Raw genomic sequence first — 21,885 nt, forward strand, 5'->3', positions numbered from 1 at the left:
TTTTAACTGCATCTAGCCCAGGAAATACTTTGTGCCTAGTAGCAGTGTCTGCTAGTGAGCGGATTATCCCGGCTGTTAAGCAAGCTGCACCACCTGTAGTTTAGACACTTAATTTTTTCAAAGGAAATGCTTCGGGACCATGGGATACTTAGTGAAGAGCATCAGGAGGCACCCCAAGGCATAGGGGCTGGGACTGGCAGTAGGATGCCTTGCGGTGGACAGCCGAGCTCGATCCTTATAAAAGCTTTTTAACTGCAGCAGCTTTAGTGGACGCTACTGGAGCTGGAATTACCGCGGCTGCTGGCATGAGACTTGCCCTCCAATAGATCCTTGTAAATGGATTTAAAGTGTATTCATTCAAATTAGAGAGACAATTTAAATTAAAAAGCTTAGAGCTGCCTCCACCACAGGGGGGCTCGCTCGACCCACCAGCGGACAGGCACCAGTATTGGGAGAGGGGGGCTGGCCGTCAGGGTTCACCGCGGCTCTGGCACAAACCCGGCGACACGGAGGTGGCACGGGCAGGAGCGGACTGGCCGTGTCGGCTTCTCACTTTTTGGATTTTAGAAGGGCATGACATGCCTATGACGCGCCCCTGGGCCTGTGTCGCGCTGCGTTGCGCACGCGGGAGCTTACCCGGAGCCGGATCTCTTGAGGGTTGTAGTCTCGTGGCGGTGACCCGGTCCGTGCCCAGGGAGTCAAACTGAGCGGCGATGTAACAGCGGTAGATGCAGGACGACTACGCCACCCGTTGAATGCAGCTATGGAGCTGCCGCTGCAGGACAGTCCGCTGAGGCCGGTGGATGGATGGTGCAGCGTAGATGGTATAACCCCCAACGGGAGGGGTATGGCCTCAGGGCAGCAGATGTGGATGATAGGGGTAGCAGGAACCACTCAGAGACGGTGCGGTGTAATTCAGGGTCTTTACTGGTAACAACGATAGACCCTCCCGGAGTACTTGCTAGTGAACGGGGCCTGGTCAGTCCTTGAGCAGATGGGATCTCCCCTGGCCAGGCGGAGTTGTAGGCCTCCCAAACTGACTGTACTCTTCTGGCTACCTTGCTAGAAGCGGATATAAGTAGCCCACGTCCCTGAGTGTACCGTGTGGTGCTCACCCGTATGGCCGGTGACTCGGGGCCTTCTAATGGCTTCCGCTCCACGATGGCGGTGCTGGTCCCACGCGTGTGACCGTGCCTTCGGGTTTCAGGGCCTGAGGACCTGAAATCCCCTGCCGGTCGGCTTCTGCTGCTGGGTAAGAGTTAGTCCCCACAGCCTCGGACGCCGGGTCCGGTAAGAAAGCTTCTCAGTCAGGGCGAGCTCTGCAGCTGCCAGCCCCTGACTCGTAGTAGTATTGCTTCTGCTGTTTCTTGTCTCTACTCTCCTTGACTGCTAACCCTGCTTCAGCCCCGGGTTTATATAGGGGAAGTTCTTCCCCTCCCAAGACTGGGCAGGAGGTGTGGCATGCACAGGATCCCTGACCAAAGGACCTCCCACCTGCTCTCAGACATAACATCTCTATCACTGTGGCAACCAGACCCCTGGGGTGTCACACCTATATCTGTGTCTCCCCCTCCTTTTACTCCTCCACCTCTTTTATTTTCGCATGACTATATGTACTTGTCACTTTTCCATGTGTTAGTTATGTCTTCTGAGCAGTTTGTCAGCTTTTGGACACCTTTGAAGGTGTTTTCTATGTGTTTCTATGTGTTTTTGTTTGCCTGCCATTGGTTTTAACGGTGTTCGAAGGTGTTCGACGAACAGTTCGACGAACAGTTCGGCGAACACACGGGTGTTCGACGAACCGAACCGAACTCGAACACTACGGGGGTGGCTCAACACTAGTTACAACCACTAATAACTAACTGTCACTATATGAGTGATCATAACCATGGATACCTAAGCCTCTGCAAAGCCCTGCACATGGGGTAAGAGACAGCGAATTAGAAGAACAATACTGCATTTCTAATTGATATATCACAATGCCCCAGTAATTATTATATATACCCAAGGCAAATGAAGTGAACAAAAGAGCCTTAAAATATTATAGTTTTTTATAATATAAAATACATCTAAAATAAAAAAACACAAGTGCCTCTAATATGAGGGACACGAAAATGTACATTTCGTCCTGCTTCCTGAGGGGACGCCCTCTAAGGCAGCAGAATGAAACGCACGTTGGGGTGGAGGGACAACTGTCATTTATTTATGCAATGGGTGTTTAATATATAGGTGGCACTATTTGATTGTTCTATTTACCTATGTAGCTAGCTACCACCATTAACATTATACTTTGCCTTTTATGTCAGATACTGTTTGAGGTTGGGTCTATTTTCGTGTCTTTTAGAGGCCCTTGTATTTTACACCTTGTATTTCATTATTTTGTATGTATTTTATATCATAATAAACTTTAATATTTTAAGGATTTTTTGTTCACTTCATTTCCCTTGGCTATATATAATAATTACTATGGCATTGTGATATATTACTTAAGCAAAGTGCTATCCTACACATTTTTGGATTGATTATTTAGGATGTATTTGGATGGTTACATTTTTAATTGGAGGCATTTGCTAATATTATTATTACACTTACTACATATTGGGATAGGATCTTGGAGATGGGAATACCCCTTTAAATGCTTTTGAAATTCCAGATAGGATTAAAACGGTGAAAAGGGTTGTCTCGGATTAGGAAAAACAGCATCATTTCTACAAAACAGTAGCACTCCTACAGGCTGTGTCTGGTATTGCAGTGTAGCTACATTCTAGACCAGTGTTCCCTTACTTCAGTCATCAAGAGCCACCAACAGATCATGTTTTCAGGATTTTCTTAGTATTGCACAAATGATGAGGTTATCATCTAATCAATACTGAAGAAATCCTGAAAACATGATCTGTTGGTGGCTCTTGAGGACTAGACTTGGGGAACACTGTTCTAGAGCTTATCTCTTTGGTCCTACTTCATTGTATCTATAGGACTTGTTTCACATGTTCCTGCACAGAAAAATACACTAGACAGATATATATGAATAATTTGCAGCTCAATACATTAGTCATACATTTAAGCTTTAAAAATGGGACAACTTCCTTACTGATTCATTTTGGGTAATCCAGAGAGAGTGAGAAGAACGATAATTTATGTACATGATCAATGTGTCTGTTTTTTGCTGTATTGTTCGCTTGCGTTAAATCACGATTCCTTCCATGAAATTGAAAGAGAAGAAAAGCCTTGGTGATTCATAAGTAACTCAGAAATTTTATCTCCTTTTTACAGTGTGCCAGATCCTTCCCAAAGGAGTTTTGGGGGTCCTGGGCCCATCTTACAGCCCGTCATCCAGCTCCATCATCAGCAACATCTGTGGAGAGAAGGAGGTTAGCCCGCTCTAGTCATAAAGCTGTTGCATACTTTGCTATTCTAACCTGCCATGACACATTTGTCAGTTCATTTCTTTGATCTTTTACTCCATGTTATGTTAGATGTTTTTCTCTGATTTGTTTGACAATTATGTCTGTAAAGTGGAACCAAATATTTAACAATGCTTATCCTAAAACTGAACATAACCGGCATCTATTTATGAACTTGAAAGCAATAAACTAACAGTGTATCAGCTCGGTTCTTTTATAAGGATGCCACTGTTCCACATTTGCTCCACTTACAAGAAATATAATTACAGTGTAGTTTGTGATGTAAGCTAGAAGCGTAAAATCTTCTGCGATGTATCTCATGTATCTCTAATGGTACTGCTTGTAAGCAAAGGCGCGCTCATAGAGTCATAGTGAGCGAAACACGGACCATAATAGAAACAGGACCTAATGTACGTGTAGCTAAGGCAGCACTACAGCAAATACAAGAAGGGGTTTTGCAGTAAACAGAATGTTAGGGATGATGCTTCCCCTTTAATTTACAACCGTCCAACAATGGGGCCAAGTTGCCATGGATGTTGGCACTTGTACAGGAACCATTGGTGCACTTTAATATCACAACCGAAACAAAATCCCTACAGTTACAGTTCTCTTATTGACTCCTCAACAGTGGAGACACCAGTCCCAGCAGTAGCTACTCACTTCTTGATGTAGCAGGTCTGGGGTCACACAGGGATCCAGCTTGGGTCCAGATGCCTTTGGCACAGGACTGTAGACTCATTCCCTTAGATAAGCCAGGCAGTGGTGGACATCTCCTGGTAACCTGGCTGGTCTGCAGATGTGGTTTGGTTGCAGGATTATCTTCTCCCCTCACACACTGAGCAGCCGGACTCTTAACACTCACTCTGTGCCTCTGTCCCATGCTCTCCAGGATCAGACTCTCACATGTCTGACATGGAGGATTGCACACATCTCTCTGTCTGCTGCTAGCTTCAACCTTCTTCTCCAACCTGCTCAGCTAATCAGTCCCTTCCTCTTATACTCCTATGATGCAAAAAGGGGCAATGTCTGCTAGGAGGGGTAGTCCATGGTAGTGCAGCAAGAGAAGCATTAATGACGCGCCCCCAGAGCCGTGGGGTGGGTACTCGGCAGCCGGGCCTATGGGAACTGGGGGGATATCACGGTGGCTGGCCCGGTCCGTGGCCCAGGGCGGTCAACAAAAAGGGGAAATATTAACTGTAAGGGGTTTATAGTTTTAGAAAGTGTTCGTGACGCCACCTGTGGAATGCGGCCAAAGGGAGCCGCCGCTGCGGAGCAGTCCTCTGGAGCCGATGTTATTGCAGCAGGGATGGTGTGGCTCTCCACAGGAAGAGCTAGCTCCAGGGCAGTGTAGATAGTGTTGGTTGCGCTGGGCGTTGTAATGCAGGGGGAAGATGGTGCAGCTGAAATAATGGACTGAGGCAGTGCGGTGCAGTCATCCGAGTCTTTACTCACAGTTGTTAAGTTCCTCAGGTTGTACTGTCCAGCTTACAGCCTCCTACGTCGCGCTGCGTTCACCAGAACGGGGGTTCAGCTCTTCCTCCGGTAGGTTAGGAGCACCTCACAGAACCCCGCTTTCTTGTGTTCCTCTCTAGACCGTCTTAACGCTGGGTCTTCTCCCTCCTGCCCTGCGCTTCCCCACTCACAGTCCCGCTTAGGTGCTCTGAAGTCCCTCCTGTCTCACTGGAATTCTCGGACCTGTTTAACCCTCACGGTGACTAGAATGAGGCTTTGGCAACTGAACTATAAAAGCCAGAAGCCTCCGGTTTTTCCAGACGAGACCTGGAGTAACACGGCTGGTCCAGGGGCCGGTCCCCTTCTTGCGGCCTACGATCCCTCTGTCTTCTGACAGATTCGGAGCGTATGGGTGCCGTCCTGCACTCGCCGTACCCCCTGGGATCCCTTCAATAGAATGGAGCCTTTCTCCTCTGCTCCCCTCCTGGGCCTCTATCACTAGGCCCCAACTTGTGGAGCAGAGCTCCTAAAGAGACTCTGCTCCCTGACTGACTGTCCTCTCTCACTCCTCTCACTCATCTCCTGCCACCCTAAAATGGCTTCCCTTTTTATACCTACTGTCAAAGTGCTCCCCTAAACTGCTTCCTCCACCCACACCCACTACTGGTTCCCCCTACCTTTGTGTTCCCCCGACGCCAGCCAGGGACAGGGCTCAGCACTGCGCATGCATCCTGCCCCTCCAGCCGGCCTGGAGCAGTGTAGTGTTGGATGCAGGTGTTGGGGTTTCGGGCAGTACTCCCTCCTTACCTGAGAGAAGGAGACACCACACCTCTGGGAGAGGTGCAGTACCTCTGTGGCGACTGAACCCTCTGGGGCGCCACATTAACATCTGCTGCTGTGAATGTCTGTGTAATCTCAGCAGTAGCACTAGATAATTGGTTGTATTCACTTGGCTTCTTACTTATGAAATTTTCAAAGCAATCGTTAAGTCCAAATGATATCTTTAACTGGGAACAATAAAAACTCTATAAAAGGCCTACTACTGTGTGTAATTTATAATACTGTCATTTTTAATGTAACTGAGGGACTATTGGTTCTCCTTAGGCTAGGGTGACACCAGCGTATATTTTCTCATTGGAGAGATTCTGGCCGATGATGCTAATCACACTCTGGTCAGAGTTTAATCAGAGTGTGATCATAATGTGCTCTGATTCTTTCAAGTGAGGAGAAGATGGAGAAAAAAATGTCTCCATCTTCTCCATTCTGTCAGTCCATGGAAATCGGACTGCACTCAGATGTCATCTGTTTATAATGGGGACTGACCAGTGCTCACCCCCCCTTCCCTATCCAGGGCCTAGCTGTATGGATATATAGGGCTTAGGTTTCATGTTCGGCGATTTGTGAGCAGTCAATATATGGACGGTACGGGAGACAGGGTGATATTAGATCAGCCTAGGGGTCTCCACTTCCCCTTTCCCTAGTGTCTGGGCTTCCTCCCCTCATCCCTTCGTGTTGCACTTTGTCTTTCCTTCACTGTGCGTGACATTTACATGGTCGAGTGCGATCCGAATATCGTATCAAGCTCGTACATGCTGTGAATTTTTTTTTTGGACTTGCTCTGTCCAAGGAAAAAATCTGACGTGTGCACGGTCCCATCGAACACAATTGGTCTGAGTGCAATCCAATGTTTTGTCGTATCACACGCGGACCTAAAATATGGTCAGATGCAAGAGCCCTAAAAGAGAACCTGTGCTGTCACTTACTTTGATGACACAGCATTTAATCTTAATTCTGCCAGTCGTATATTTTCAGTAGACTAGGAGACATAGGCTATTATTCATGAGTATGAACATTGACTCTTGAAGTGATGGGTTTTTTTTGGTGGATCAAGAAACATAGACTATTGTTTGTATGAGTCTGAACGTTGACTCTTGAATTGATGTTTGTGAATTGTTGAATGGCTGCTTTTTACCTCTTATATCAGCTCCTACAGTTTACTGCTATTCTTGGAGGACAGGGCTGCAGGGCCATTGAACAATTGATGTTTCCTAATATATTGATTACCCATTGTATAACTCCATGTAGCTTGTTGACTGCAAAACAGTGAAGTCCAAACTATGCAGATTGATAAAATACTCAAACAATGAGAATTAATCTCATCCCACCTTCCCTCTGACCTGTGGATGATAGCCTGAACCACAAATATGGGTAGAAAAAGGGATCTATATCTTTCTGCACGGAGAGACTCTACAGAACAGCAGCCAGGACACCATGGCTCCATCAAGAGGGACACAGATTTGACCGCTCCAGTGCCCAGGTACAGCTGCTACCTCTGCAGCCCCTGGTCAGGTAGTCCTTTATCTGACTGTAGTAGCTAGATAGATTAAAGCAGCTTTTATCAGGAAATGTGACATCTGGGAACAGAACGACGATGGATTAATGGGACTATGTTTATTTAATTATTTTGTACAAACTTTGGCAAATTCATGTTATAAGAACATATGCAGAATAAAAGAAGAACTCAAAGATTTGTGTGGTTGTCTATATATAGATTAATAATCGCATAGAGATGACAGCTGCCAAGAAAAGGTTCACTCAGCTCACGTCAGATCAAACGATCAGAAGAGCCTGCTCAGAGATTACCCCTCTTACATTTACTTAACAAGAAAGAATAAACGTACAATGTAAGAATTACTTTTGTAGAACTTTCGTCGCAATATAAAAAGACATTTCTTCTGTCATTACTGCAGTATGATGAGTTCAGGAGCACGCTGGCTTTCATGAATGCCTGATCACGTCTCCAAAAGAAAGGAACATTAGTACAAAAGGAAAGTAAAGCCGATTTCACAGAAGAGTAATGTGGGCACATCCGCATTATTGTTGCAAAACCCGGCTTGTTTGCAGGTCAGATATCCAGAGCTAACAGCATCATAAGGGCACTGTTACAGGAGTTCGGGAAATCAGACCTGTGGGCAGACGGACCAGGAATTGTGACCTAAATACACGTGCGGAAATGCGTCCTAAGGGCTTATTCAGACGTCAGTATTTTTCCTGTACACAAAAAACAGTCCGAGTTTCATCAGAGTTTTTTTATCAGAGTTTTTTTATCAGAGTTCCTTCAGAGTTTGGTCTGTGTCGGTTTTTAATATTAGAGTTTGTTTGCTCTTTCATCAGTTTTTCTTAAATGAAAAAGAAAAAACGATGGAGGCTTCTGTTCTTATGCTTTCCATAATTAACAGTCGGGTAAAACAGTAAAACAGATAGCACTCAGATGGGGTTCAAGTGCTGTCCAATTTCTTCATGAACCCAGACTTGCGTTGGCGCATTTTATTTGAGAGTTGGTTCAAACTCTGACATTTCTCTGTGATTTTCTATGGACCACTTGGTCTGCAAAATTACATTACATGTGAACAGCCCCATAGACTCTGATAGTTACCAATTCTCAGTGAAAACATGGCTAAGGCTATGTTCACACACCATGGTTTTTTCAGCGTTTTTTGATGCGTTTTTTTAATGCAAATTTTCAGCTGTGTTTTGCAGTACCAGCAAAGTCTGTGAGATTCCAGAATTCTTAGTTCACACATAATGTTTATTTTTTGTTCAGGATTTTGTGCCTTGCATGTTTTTTTGGGAAAATAGAGCATGTCACTTCTTTCACAATTCTTTCAGCGTTTTTTCACCCATAGGAAGTAATGGGTGGTGAAAAAAACGCTGAAAAACGCACCAAAATTTTTTCAGCTTTTTGATGCCAACATAAGAATGTTTTTTTTTTCACTGAACTTTATGTACATGCATAAAAAGAGACAGAAGGACAGTGAAAAAAACGCACCAAAAATCACCAAAACTGCAAGAAAAATCCTGAACAAACCTCCCTTGAGAGATCAGGTTTTGCTGCAGAAAATTGATGGCAAAAAGAAACATGATGTGTGAACATAGCCTAAACCTCATAGAAGAAAAACTGACATCTGAATGAGCCCTTACAGGAGTAATCTAAACAAAGTCTTACATGTTGTAAGGGTATGTGCACACGATGCAGAAATGCTCAGGATTTTTTCCTGAGCGTTTCTGCATCTCTCTGGCAGGAAAAAACGCATGCGGATTGTACATGTGTTTTTCCTGCCAGGGACATGCGGAAATGAAGCGGTCTTCACTTTCATTTCCGCATGCGGGTTGACAAGCGCTTCCCAAGCGATTTTAGCATCACTTGGAAAGTGCTTGTCAACTTCACACTATATAAATCCATGCAGCCGGCATGGATTTATATAGTGTGTGAATGTCAAAAAATAAAAAATAAATATATACTTTACCCTCTGATGGCCCCCGGTGTCCTGCTTCATCGGTCCCGGCTGCCGGCAGTGAAGACTGTAGGACCTTCCGACGTCAGCGTCACGTGACCCGTCACATGACTCTGACGTCAGCGAAGGTCCTTCTTCATTCAACCGCGAAGTGCCCGGGAAGCCGGCAGGACGCAGCGCGGGCCGTCAGAAGGTGAGAATATATATATTTTTTATTTTATTCTTTTTTTTTTAATGGTACCTGGGTCTGGATGCGAGTCCTCTCATCCACACCCGGGTACCATCCGCACATTAGACCGCATGAAAAGCGCATCAACATATACAGTGATGCGGATTCCATGCGGTCTAATGCAAGTCAATGGCGGCAAAAGAGCAGCGTTTCCGCAAAATTAATTGACATGCTGCGGATTTTTGACCGCAGCGTTTACGCTGCAGAAAAATCCGCATCATGGGCACAGCACATGCGGATTTCCATTGGGGAACATTGCTGCCCTTCTACCATGCGTTTTTCATGCGTTTCCGCGGCGTTTACGCAACTGCAAAAACGCCGCGGAAACGCATGAAAAACGCATCGTGTGAACTCAGCCTTAGGCTATGTGCCCACGTTGCATTTATGAAGCAGAAAATTTCTGCTGCATAAATGCAAGTCCTCTCCCGGAAAAACGCATGCGGAATTCCGCACGCGTTTATCGCGCATTTTTCGCGCGTTTTCCACATGCGGAATTGCCTTGCGTTTTTTAGGCATTGGACAAAGGCAATTCCGCTTGCGGAAACGCAAAATTAAATGACATGCTGCGGATTTTTGAATGCGGCATAAACGCTGCGGAAAAATCCGCAGCATGTGCATAGAACTTGCGGAATCCCATTGGGGACCATGGGGTGCGGATTACCATGCGTTTTTCAAGCGTTTACACTGCGGAAATTCCGCAGCATATACGCGTGAAAAATGCTACGTGGGCACACAGCCTTAGGCTGTGTGCCCACGTAGCATTTTTCAAGCGTATATGCTGCGGAATTTCCGCAGCGTAAACGCTTGAAAAACGCATGTATATCCGCACCCCATGGTCCCCAATGGGATTCCGCAAGTTCTATGCACATGCTGCGAATTTTTCCGCAGCATTTATGCCGCGTTCAAAAATCCGCAGCATGTCATTTAATTTTGCGTTTCCGCAAGCGGAATTGCCTTTGTCCAATGCATAAAAAACGCAAGGCAATTCCGCATGTGGAAAACGCGTGATAAACACGCGAAAAATGCGCGATAAACGCGTGCGGAATTCCGCATGCGTTTTTCCGGGAGAAGACTTGCATTTATGCAGCAGAAATTTTCTGCTTCATAAATGCAACGTGGGCACATAGCCTAAGGCTGTGTGCCCACGTAGCGTTTTTCAAGCGTTTTTGATGCGGAATTTCCGCAGCGGAAACGCTTGTAAAACGCTTGGTAACCCGCACCCCATGGTCCCCAATGGGATTCCGCAAGTTCTATGCACATGCTGCGGATTTTTCCGCAGCGTTTATGCTGCGTTCAAAAATCCGCAGCATGTCAATTAATTTTGCGTTTCCGCAAGCAGAATTGCCTTTGTCCAATGCCTAAAAAACGCAAGGCAATTCCGCATGTGGAAAACGCGTGATAAACGCGCGAAAAATGCGCGATAAACGCGTGCGGAATTCCGCATGCGTTTTTCCGGGAGAGGACTTGCAGAAATGAAGCAGAAATTTTCTGCTTCATAAATGCAACGTGGGCACATAGCCTTAATCCACTTTGTGATGTAGAGAGTATATTGGATATTTCCTTAGGGTATGTGCCCACGATACAGATTTGAAGCAGAAATTTCCTGAGCATTTCTGCATCTCTTTGGCAGAAAAAACACATGCGTTTTTTACATGCGTTTTTACATGCGTTTTTACATGCGTTTTTTACATGCATTTTTACTTGCGTTTATGCATGCGTTTTTTCAATAATTTTTCCAAGCGATTTTGAGCATCACTTGGAAAAGGGCTTGACAAGTTGGTCGCACAATATAAATCCATGCAAATAAATCCATGCAACTGGCATGGATTTATATTGTGTGACCAACTTAGAGGTAATTTCTACTTCAAATGCTGCATCTAAAAAGTAAAAAAAAGAATTAAAAAGTAAAAGGAAATGACAAAAAACCTTATACTCACCTCTCCGGTGGCCCCCGGTCTCCTCCCGGCCACGTCCTCTCTCCTCGGCATCCCATGGTGTTCTGGAAGGACCTGCGGTGATGTCATTTAGTCAGCTGATGGTCACGCAGTCAGCGGTCAGGTGATGGTCGCGTGACCATCAGCTGACTAAATAACGTTACCGCAGGTCCTTCCAGTACACCGCGGGATGACGAGGAGAGAGGACACGGCCGAGAGGAGACCGGGGGCCGCCAGAGAGGTGTGTATGAACATTTTTTTAATTTTTTACTTTATTATTCTCTTTTTTTACTTGCAGGTACGATGGTACCCGGATTGGAGGAGAGTCTCCTCTTCTTGAGATCCGGGTACCATCTGCACATTGAACCGCATAACATCTGCATGCATACATGTATACATGCGGATATTATGTGGTTCAATGCAAGTCAATGGGTGCGCTTTCGCCGCAAAATCACACAATAATTGGTAGTGCTGCAGATTTTTTCGCAATGATAATCCACAGCGGAAATTTCCGCAGCATGTGCACAGCACATGAGGATTATCATTGGGATACATCCCAGACCTTCTACCAAGGAAATGCTGCTGCGGAAACGCATTGAATCCGCATCGTGGGCACACAGCCTCAGTGTGAATTGTCCTAGACTCTGCAGTAATTGCTGAGTGAGGGCTGCAGGGGTCTTCAGGTTGTGTGGGACAGCTGCCATTTAGGAGAGGCAGGGGTCGGAGACAGTTCAGTACTCTTCACAGTGTGCATCACAGATTAAACCGTGTCTCAGTCGTCTAACTAGTATGACCATCCTGCTATGTACGCTCTGAACTTCTAAAGCTTCAAGGAGCTTCAAAATCTACATAAAAAATAGCTCCAAATATTCTTTGGCTATGTGCCCACGTTGCATTTATGAAGCAGAAAATTTCTGCTGCATAAATGCAAGTCCTCTCCCGGAAAAACGCATGCGGAATTCCGCACGCGTTTATCGCGCATTTTTCGTGCGTTTATCACGCGTTTTCCACATGCGGAATTGCCTTGCGTTTTTTATGCATTGGACAAAGGCAATTCCGCTTGCGGAAACGCACAATTAAATGACATGCTGCGGATTTTTGAACGCGGCATAAACGCTGCGGAAAAATCCGCAGCATGTGCATAGAACTTGCGGAATCCCATTGGGGACCATGGGGTGCGGATATACATGCGTTTTTCAAGCATTTACGCTGCGGAAATTCCGCAGCATATACGCTTGAAAAATGCTATGTGGGCACACAGCCTAAGAATAGAAAAAGTTCTGCATTCTGTATTTTTTCTTTCACTAAACGAAAACCAATTGACCTCTCTGCTTCCACCTCCCAAGAGTCAAGCATCTGACGCATTGTGAGCATGAATTCCATTTGTCTATTTCTAAACCAGTACAGACAAATGGAATTCCCAACTCCCAACACAGCCTCGGAGATATGCTGCATGAGTCTGTAATCTGTGTGGTGTCTGCTCTATGTGTCTAATGTGTAAAAGCAGTGTGTGCTGCATGTGTTTAATATGTGAGCAGTGTGTCTGCTGTATGTGTTTAATATGTGAGCAGTATGTGTTTAATATATGACCAGTGTGTGTGCTGTATGTGTTTAATATGTGAGCAGTGTGTGTGCGCTGTATGTGTTTAATATGTGAGCAGTGTGTGCTGTATGTGTTTAATATATGACCAGTGTGTGTGTGCGCTGTATGTGTTTAATATATGACCAGTGTGTCAGCTGTATGTGTCTATTATGTGAGCGGTGTGTCTTCTGTATGTATTTAACATGTTAGTGGTATATGTGCTGTATTTCTTTATTTTTATTTATTATACTTACTTATACAGCACCATTAATTCCACAACACTTTACAGACATCATCACTGTACCCATTGGGGCTCACAATCTAAATTCCCTATCTGGATGTCTTTTGGAGTGTAGGAGGAAACCCACGCAAACACAGGGAGAACATACAAACTCCTTGCAGATGTTGTACTTGGTGGGATTTGAACCCAGGACCCCAGCGCTGCAAGGCTGCAGTGCTAACCACTGAGCCACCGTGCTGCCTTGTATGTGTGTGATATATAAGTGGTGTGTGTGCTGTATGTGTCTAATATGTGAGCAGTCTTTGTGTTATATGCCACCAATATAGAGGGGCAGGAGTCCAGACACCTTGACTGCAAAGGACTAGTGATGAGCGAGCATACTCGCAAGTACTCGGTACTTGCCCGAGCATCTCAGTACTCGAGATGCTCGGAGCTCGCCGAGTACTATTGCGAGATGCTCGGGCAGATGCTCGGGTCCCCTCCCTGCATGTTTGGCGCTCTTTAGAGCGCCAATCAACATGCAGGGATTGACTGCCACTCACTGTAATGCCGTAGCCATGTTGGTTGTGACATTACAGTGATTGGTTGGCCGCACAGTGTCATCAGGTCTATATCAGACCTGGCACCGCTGTGCTCGTCACAGTCACTCCGGAATCAGGCAGAGTAGGGAGAGGTGCTGCTGCGTCAGGGAGAGATTTGCTTGTGTATTAGGTAGTGTAGGGAGAAAACAAGTACATTACACATATCCATCTCAACAAACAGTCCTTCTGAGGACTAATCCATCTGCAGAGATATCAGGCAGGCAGGGTCTATAGGCAGGCAGGCAGTGTATATAGCAGACTGCAGTGCATATAGCACAAGAGGCTCCATTCCAGTTCTGCTTTCTGCTGCTGTTAGATATTTCTATACAAAGGCCCAGGTCTCAGGGGCCAGGGATACTTTTTTTTGGATCTTAATCCTTATTATTTGCTTAAAAAGCAATCCAGAGAACACCATTTTTCTGTGCCATTTGCTTGTTGGCACTGCAGAATACAGCTTGGTCCTTTCCATAATACAGCGCTAAAAATCCAGCTAATCAAAACAGTGTTTTCTCCGTCAAACGGATCACATATACGTTTTCAGAAAATACTGCCATTTTTGGCCTCCATTCAAATTTTTTTTCACTGTGTCAGCAAAGTTTTTGACACTGGTTTGCTGTTCAAAATAGTTACCTAAAGGAGAGGTATTTAAAACTGTGTTTTCTCCGTCACATGGATCACATCTACGTTTTCAGAAAATACTGCCATTTCTGGCCTCCATTAAAAATTTGTTTCAGTGTGTCAGTGAAGCAACTGACACCAGTTTGCTGTTCAAAATAGTTACCTACAGACCAGGTATTTAAAACTGTATTTTCTCCGTCACGCGGATCACATATACGTTTTCAGAAAATACTGCCATTTTTGGCCTCCATTCAAAATCTTTTTTACTGTATCAGCGAAGTTTTTGACACCGGTTTGCTGTTGAAAATAGTTACCTACAGGCCAGGTGTTTAACACTGTGTTTTCTCTGTCACACGGATCACATATACATTTTCAGAAAATTCTGCCATTTCTAAACTCCATTAAAAATTTGTTTCAGTGTGTCAGTGAAGCAATTGACACCAGTTTGCTGTTCAAAATAGTTACCTACAGGCCAGGTATTTAAAACTGTGGTTTCTCCGTCACACAGATCACATATAAGTTCGCTCAAAATTCAGCCATTTGTAGTGAGCTTGGAAGATATTGTCCTCCATTTAAAATGGGCAAGGCACGTGGCAAGGGACGGGGAACTGGAAGTGATTGTGATGGTGCATGCAGAGGCCGAGGACAAGGCCGTGGGCAAGCTGAAATTGTGCCACAACAAACACCCATATCTTCTCACCTGACCTTCCTGTCCCAATTCCTAGGGGACCGCAGCACACCACTATTGAACCTAGAGCAGTGTGAAAAGGATGTTGGTGGGATAGAGGATAATGCTTCCAGTAACTTAGCCACCACCACCACCACCCTGTCTTCCACACGGTCAAGTCTCAGTAGCCGTGAGTCTGGACCGCATATTCCTCATCCTGATCCTCCTTCCTCCCACCATGGCGAATGCCCGGAGACAACTGATCTCATACTTGGACACTCTGAAGAGCTGTTCACTTTTCCATTTATAGATTCGGGCCTCTCGCCAGGTCCACTTGAAGCAGGGCAAGAGGAGATCGCATGTAGCGATGCCCAAATATTTGAGCAGCGACGGTCACACAAAAGCGATGGTGGGAAAGTGTCACAAGAGGTGGATGATGATGAGACACAATTGCCAGAAAGTCAGGAGGAGGACCAGGGTGCGGAAGTGGAAGACGAGGTGGTAGATGATATAGTAATTGACCCAACCTGGCAGGAGGACATGCAGAGCGAGGACAGCAGCACACAGGGGGGGGGAGGCAGAGCACCCCAACAGGCAGGAAGAAGCAGTGTGGTGGCCGCAGACAGAAGGAAGGCTACCATTCCCCGTAACACCAACACGAAGGAAGTTGCCAGTACAACTGTTAGGTCTTCTCGAGTCTGGTTGTTTTTTAAAGACTCTGCTGATAACCCCAAAAAGGCCATTTGCACCACCTGCCAGGCCAGCATCAGCAGGGGTGGCAAAACGACCAGCCTGACCACCACCAGCATGATCAGGCACATGGCAGCAAAGCACCCGACTTTGTGGGCCGAACACCAGGGTACAGGAACAGTGTCTGCGGGTGGCACCAATGCTTCTTCCGCTGTTGTGCATGCAAGCCAATCCCCTGTCCATGGTGCATGCGAAGATGCCTCCTGCCCTGCACCTGTCGTTGCACACTCTCAAGTAGCAGCATCAGGAAGCACGTCCACGTCCTTGTCCCAGCGCAGCGTTCAGTTGTCCATACCCCAGTCCTTGGAACGCAAGCGCAAATACGCAGCCAACGCCCCACAGGCCACACTACTAAATTCTCACATTTCACGTCTGCTTGCGCTCGAAATGTTGCCATTTAGGCTCATGGAGATGGAAGCATTCCGCAACCTGATGGCGGCATCCGTCCCTCGGTACTCGGTCACCAGCCACCACTATTTCTCCCGGTGTGGCGTCCCCACATTACACAAGCACGTGTCCCAAAACATTAGCCGTGCCCTCAACAACGCAGTTACTGGGAAAGTCCACCTAACCACGGACACGTGGACAAGTGCTTGTGGGCAGGGACGCTACATCTCGCTGACGGCACACTGGGTTAACATAGTGGAAGCCGGGACCCAGTCGGACCTTGGGATGGAACACGTCCTCCCGACGCCAAGGATTGCGGGCCCTAGGTCAATCAGGGTTGCCCCCATGGTCTACAGCTCCTGCATCTCATCCTCCTCAGCCTCCTCCTCCTCTTCAGCCTCCATCTCCGAAATGATCACATCAGTTACAAGCTGGAAGTACTGCAGCACTGCCTCAGCCAAGCGGCAACAGGCTGTGCTGAAGCTAATATGCTTAGGTGACAAACCACACAATGCTGAAGAGTTGTGGACAGCTCTGAAACATCAGGCAGATCTGTGGCTTACACCGCTGAACCTACAGCCAGGCATGGTCGTGTGTGACAATGGCCGGAACCTGGTGGCAGCTCTGAGGCGAGGCGAGCTCACACACGTACCATGCCTGGCCCATGTGCTTAACCTCGTGGTTCAGCGGTTTCTCAAATCCTACCCAGAGCTGCTGGATCTGCTTGTTAAAGTGTGCCGCCTGTGTGCCCATTTTAGAAAGTCACCTAAAGCCTCCGTCGCCCTTGCCGTGTTTCAGCAATGTTTGCAGCTTCCGGCTCACAGACTGGTGTGTGATGTCCCTACGCTTTGGAACTCTACACTGCAGATGTTGGGAAGGATTTGTGAGCAGAAGAGGGCAGTTGTTGAGTACCAGCATCAACAAGTCCATCGGTATTCAGTTCAGACTCCACACATAAGACCTCAGGACATGGATGTCAGACATATGTACCATCCTCCAAAACTTTGAGGACTCCACCAAGATGGTGAGCGGCGATGACGCCATAATTAGCGTCACCATCCCGTTTCTCTGTCTTCTGAAATGCATTGCAGGTGGAGCACGATGAGATGGAACAAGGAACCATACAGTGTGATTACACACAGCCCAGCCTTATCTCATTCCAACGTGGATTGGGGGACAATGAGGAAGAACAGGAGCTAGTTTCATGCGCTATAGACGATACTACCTGCACAGCTGTCATATCGTCTGTTCAGCATGGATGGCCAGAGGACAGAGAGGAGGAGGAGGAGAGCATGGTCAGTCATCCTCTTGGTGAGGACACGGAAGTCTTGCCTGTTAGTAGTCTGGCACGCATGGCTGAGTTTATGTTACGCTGCCTTTCCCATGACCCTCGCGTTCTCAAAATTTTGGGTGACAGTCATTAATGGTTGGTGACACTTCTAGACCCACGCTACAAGGAGAACTTTTTATCTCTTATTAGTGAGGTGGACAGGTCTACAAAAATGGGGCTGTACCAGAAGGCCCTTGTTGCGGAACTATTAAAAAAGTTCCCATCTGAAAACGCTGGCGGCAGAGGTCACACTTCGTTGGACAACTAAGGAGTACAGACGAGAGAGACACAACTTCAATCCAGCAGAGGCAGGGGAACACTGTCAAAGTTCTGGGAAAATTTTCTCAGCCCCTCCCATTGCACAAGCCCTGCAGCGTGGGGTACTCTCACAAGGAGTGCAAAGTTTGGGGAGATGTTGAGGGAGTACCTTGCCGACCGTACCAACGTCCTCCGTGATTCCTCTGTGCCTTATAATTATTGGGTATCAAAGCTGGATACGTGGAATGAACTGGCTCTCTATGCCTTGGAGGTCCTGGCCTGCCCTGCCGCCAGCGTTTTATCAGAGCGGATTTTTAGTGCAGCTGGTGGAATTATAACTGATAAGCGCATCCGCCTGCCAACTGAAAATGCTGGCGGGCTGACTCTTATAAAAATGAACAAGGGCTGGATTGGGCCAGACTTCTCAACACCACCGAATGATAGCAGCGTAACATAAACTCAAATCCAGTGTCTTTTCTTGGGAAGTGTATTCCCATGCACCTTTTCACACCCACACATGGGTATACGCTTCCTGATTTTGGCTATTTGCTCTTGTCCTCCTACTTCTCCTCATCCTCCACCACCATATCACCAGGGTGACCGTGGTCCTTGATGCAACACCCACATATTTTTTTCAAAGGTTGTTTATGAGGCCCGTAAAAAAAATTTTTATACAGTATGTTCATGTATACCCCCCAGGGGTAAATGTTTGTCAGCCCATGCACTTAGTGCATGGGCATTACAAGTATAGGAGGCACGCTCCTTTCTAATGGGAACATTTTTTTATGAGGCCCTCCTCCACGTCTCTTCCAAGGGGCATTGGAGTGCCTTCAAATTTTTGGCAACTCTTGCATTCATTGCATAGGCCAGCACTATGGGAGACCCACTTCCTAATAATGGTAACATTGTTTTGAGAAGGCCCTCTGACCTCCATGTCTCTTCCAAGGGGCAGTGAAGTGCCTCCAAATTTTTGGCAACCCTTGCATTCACTGCATAGGTCAACACTATGGGAGACCCACTTCCTAATAATGGGAACATTTTTTCATGAGGCCCTCTATGTCTCTTCCAAGGGGCATTGGAGTGCCTCCAAATTTTTGGAAACCCTTGCATTCACTGCATAGGCAAACACAGTGGGAGACCCACTTCCTAATAATGGGAACATTGTTTTCAGGAGGCCCTCCTCTACATCTCTTCAAAGGGGTATTGGGGTGCATCCAAATTTTGAAAGTGGTCTTGGGGTGCGTCCAAATTTTGGGCAGCCCAGCCACTGACTGCATAGGTAATAACAGTATAGGAGACCCACTCTTTAGTAATGGGAACAATAAAACATAGCCGGCTGATGGCTCTCTAAGAATAGTGAGGGCCGACTGCTGGCCCTTTAAGAATAGTAAAGGCCGCCTGATGGCCCTATAAAAATAGGCTTTATGACTTTCAGAGTCCCTCCTTCATAAATGAAACACAATGTGTCTGATGATATCTCACACATCACATGGCCAGATAAGGTTGTAAAATGGTAAAATGAGATTTCCTGGTAAATGCATTTGTCACAGTTGAAAGCAATGCAAAAGTGAAAAAATGCATCAAAAACGCTACGTGTGAACATAGCCCAAGGTGTGGAGGAGGATTTTTGTTTTTGGTTATTTATTTTGCTTTATATACAAGTCATTACCCTGGAAAGGATGTTCCTTAACATATTTCCCAGGAAAATCCATTTTGGTTTCGTTTTGGTATATTTTATTGTGAGTCCGTAAAAGTGGCGTAATACCTCTGACAATGTTGTTGACAGAAGTGACCTGGGAGTTAGAAATGCTTCCAGGGGTCTTCCCCATGCTGTTCCCATGTCATTTGAGCACTGTTCCCATCGACTTGGGCAATTTTTAGGCCCTCTGCAGACCGCCAGGGGGAGCCGCCTGAAAAATGTTCGAGTTTCCCATAGACTTACATTGGGCTCGTTGCTCGGGTCGAGCACCTGAGTATTCCAATTTGCTCGACCCAGAGCATCAAGCACCCGAGCATTTTAGTGCTCGCTCATCACTACAAAGGACCCAAATATTCATAAAGACTTCCCTGCACACAATACACAAACAATGCAGAAACGTGTGTGAATGTGGACACTGTAAATGCAAAGATGATGATGAACAATTTTACAATCCTTAGACTATTTTCTCGTCACGCCAAGAACTTTCCATTGAAGGTATAAGTCAAGAGGATCTGTTAAAATATAGGCATGCAGTGGAATAACTTGCTAGCAGGCCCTATTGCAAAAATTGCAACAAAAAAAAATTCAATACTACAAAAGCAGATTTAACGATACACATTAGCTGGACATATGGCAAGGAGCCACACTTGTGGCATAAACTGAGAAGAAGAGTGTCTTTGGATATGTTTGCTGTAATGTTGGGTGTTTTTCTGGTGCATATTATTGTCCAAAAAGAGATGTTAACTTACCCATAGGCAAATACAGTAGCTGTATGCACGGACTCTTTGTGCCTCTTTATGGGGCTCTTTTGTATGTCAGGTTTGAGCATTGCTTTCAGGCATGAACATCTCCATAATGCAGCAAGCGACAGAACATGCCACCATTTTGTTTCTTTTGTAATTGCACAGAATGTAACACACACATTCTGCAGGTTTCCATATGATATTGGAAGCATATGGAAATACACTGGTACCCAATGCACCTCCATGGATGTTTTATTACAACTGCCTAGAAGAACCCTCATAAGATGGCAGCTAATTTGAGAAGATCCATAATATAAAAATATCAGTCAGTGGTATAAAACCATCCAGCTCTGACTTACAGGTGCATATCACTAAATTAGACTATCAAAGTTAATTTATTTCAGTTCTTCAATACAAAAAGTAAAACTCATATATTATATAGAGTCATTACAGACAGAGTGATCTATTTCAGGTGTTTATTTCTGTTAATGTTGATGATTATGGCTTACAGCCAATGAAAACACAAAAGTCATTATCTCAGTAAATTAGAATACTTTATAACAACAGCTTGAAAAATGTTTTTAAAATCCAAAATGTTGGCCTACTGAAATGTATATTCAGTAAATACACTCAATACTTGGTCGGGGCTCCTTTTGCATCAATTACTGCATCAATGCGGCGTGGCATGGAGGCGATCAGCCTGTGGCACTGCTGAGGTGTTATGGAAGCCCAGGTTGCTTTGATAGCAGCCTTCAGCTCGTCTGCATTGTTGGGTCTGGTGTCTCTCATCTTCCTCTTGACAATACCCCATAGATTCTCTGTGGGGTTAAGGTCAGGCGAATTTGCTGGCCAATCAAGCACAGTGATACTGTTGTTTTTAAACCAGGTATTGGTACTTTTGGCAGTGTGGACAGGTACCAAGTCCTGCCTGAGAATGAAATTTCCATCTCCAAAAAGCTTGTCGGCAGAGGGAAGCATGAAGTGCTCTAAGATTTCCTGGTTGACGAGTGTGCTGACTTTGGTCCTACACCAGCAGATGACATGGCTCCCCAAACCATCACTGATTGTGGAAACTTCACACTAGACCTCAAGCAGCTTGGATTGTGGCCTCTCCACTCTTCCTCCAGACTCTGGGACCTTGATTTCCAAATGAAAATTGGAACTCTGGGACCTTGTGGAGTGTGTCAGTGACTGCCTTCTTGACATCTGTCAAGTTAGCAGTCTTCCCCATGATTGTGGAGCCTACTGAAACAGACTAAGGAACCTTTTTAAATGCTTAGGCAGTAGTGATGAGCGAGTATGTTTTGTTAACCCTTTCGCCGAGTATACTCGGGCGAGCACCGAGTGGTTACAGCTGCTCGGTGATATGTTTGAATCACTCCCGTGTTCATGATTTGCGACGGTTTGACAGCTTTAATACATGTGATGAATGTGTAAGAAATAGACATTCCTCACATGTATTAAAGCTGTCAAACAGTCGCAAATCATGCACACGGGAGTGTGTGGCGCCCCTGCGGGTCCAGTTGCCACAGAGGTACTGCATCTCACCCAGAGATGTGGTACCCCACTCTCAGGTAAGGAGGGAGTACTACCCGGGACCCACATACCCACATCCAACACTACACCACTCCAAACCAGCAGGAGGGGCAAGATGCACTTGTCCACTGCTGAGCCCTGTCCCTGGCTGGAAGGGGGGAACCAAGAGAGGGGGAACC

General features: G+C 46.0%; 1 protein-coding gene across 4 annotated transcripts in view; it reads left to right on the plus strand.

The window, feature by feature from the left end:
* GRIK4 (glutamate ionotropic receptor kainate type subunit 4) overlaps positions 1 to 21,885 on the plus strand; it is a 616,708-nt gene that overhangs the window by 430,999 nt on the left and 163,824 nt on the right. For all 4 annotated transcript variants that reach the window (XM_073656653.1, XM_073656651.1, XM_073656650.1 and 1 more), the window contains one exon: positions 3,274 to 3,371. In XM_073656653.1, the coding sequence (XP_073512754.1) occupies positions 3,274 to 3,371 (98 nt within the window). The remainder of the gene's footprint in view (positions 1 to 3,273; positions 3,372 to 21,885) is intronic.

Source organism: Phyllobates terribilis, unplaced genomic scaffold, assembly GCF_046119375.1.
Source record: "Phyllobates terribilis strain yellow unplaced genomic scaffold, ASM4611937v1 Scaffold_12__6_contigs__length_324123572, whole genome shotgun sequence".
Lineage (NCBI taxonomy): Eukaryota > Metazoa > Chordata > Amphibia > Anura > Dendrobatidae > Phyllobates > Phyllobates terribilis.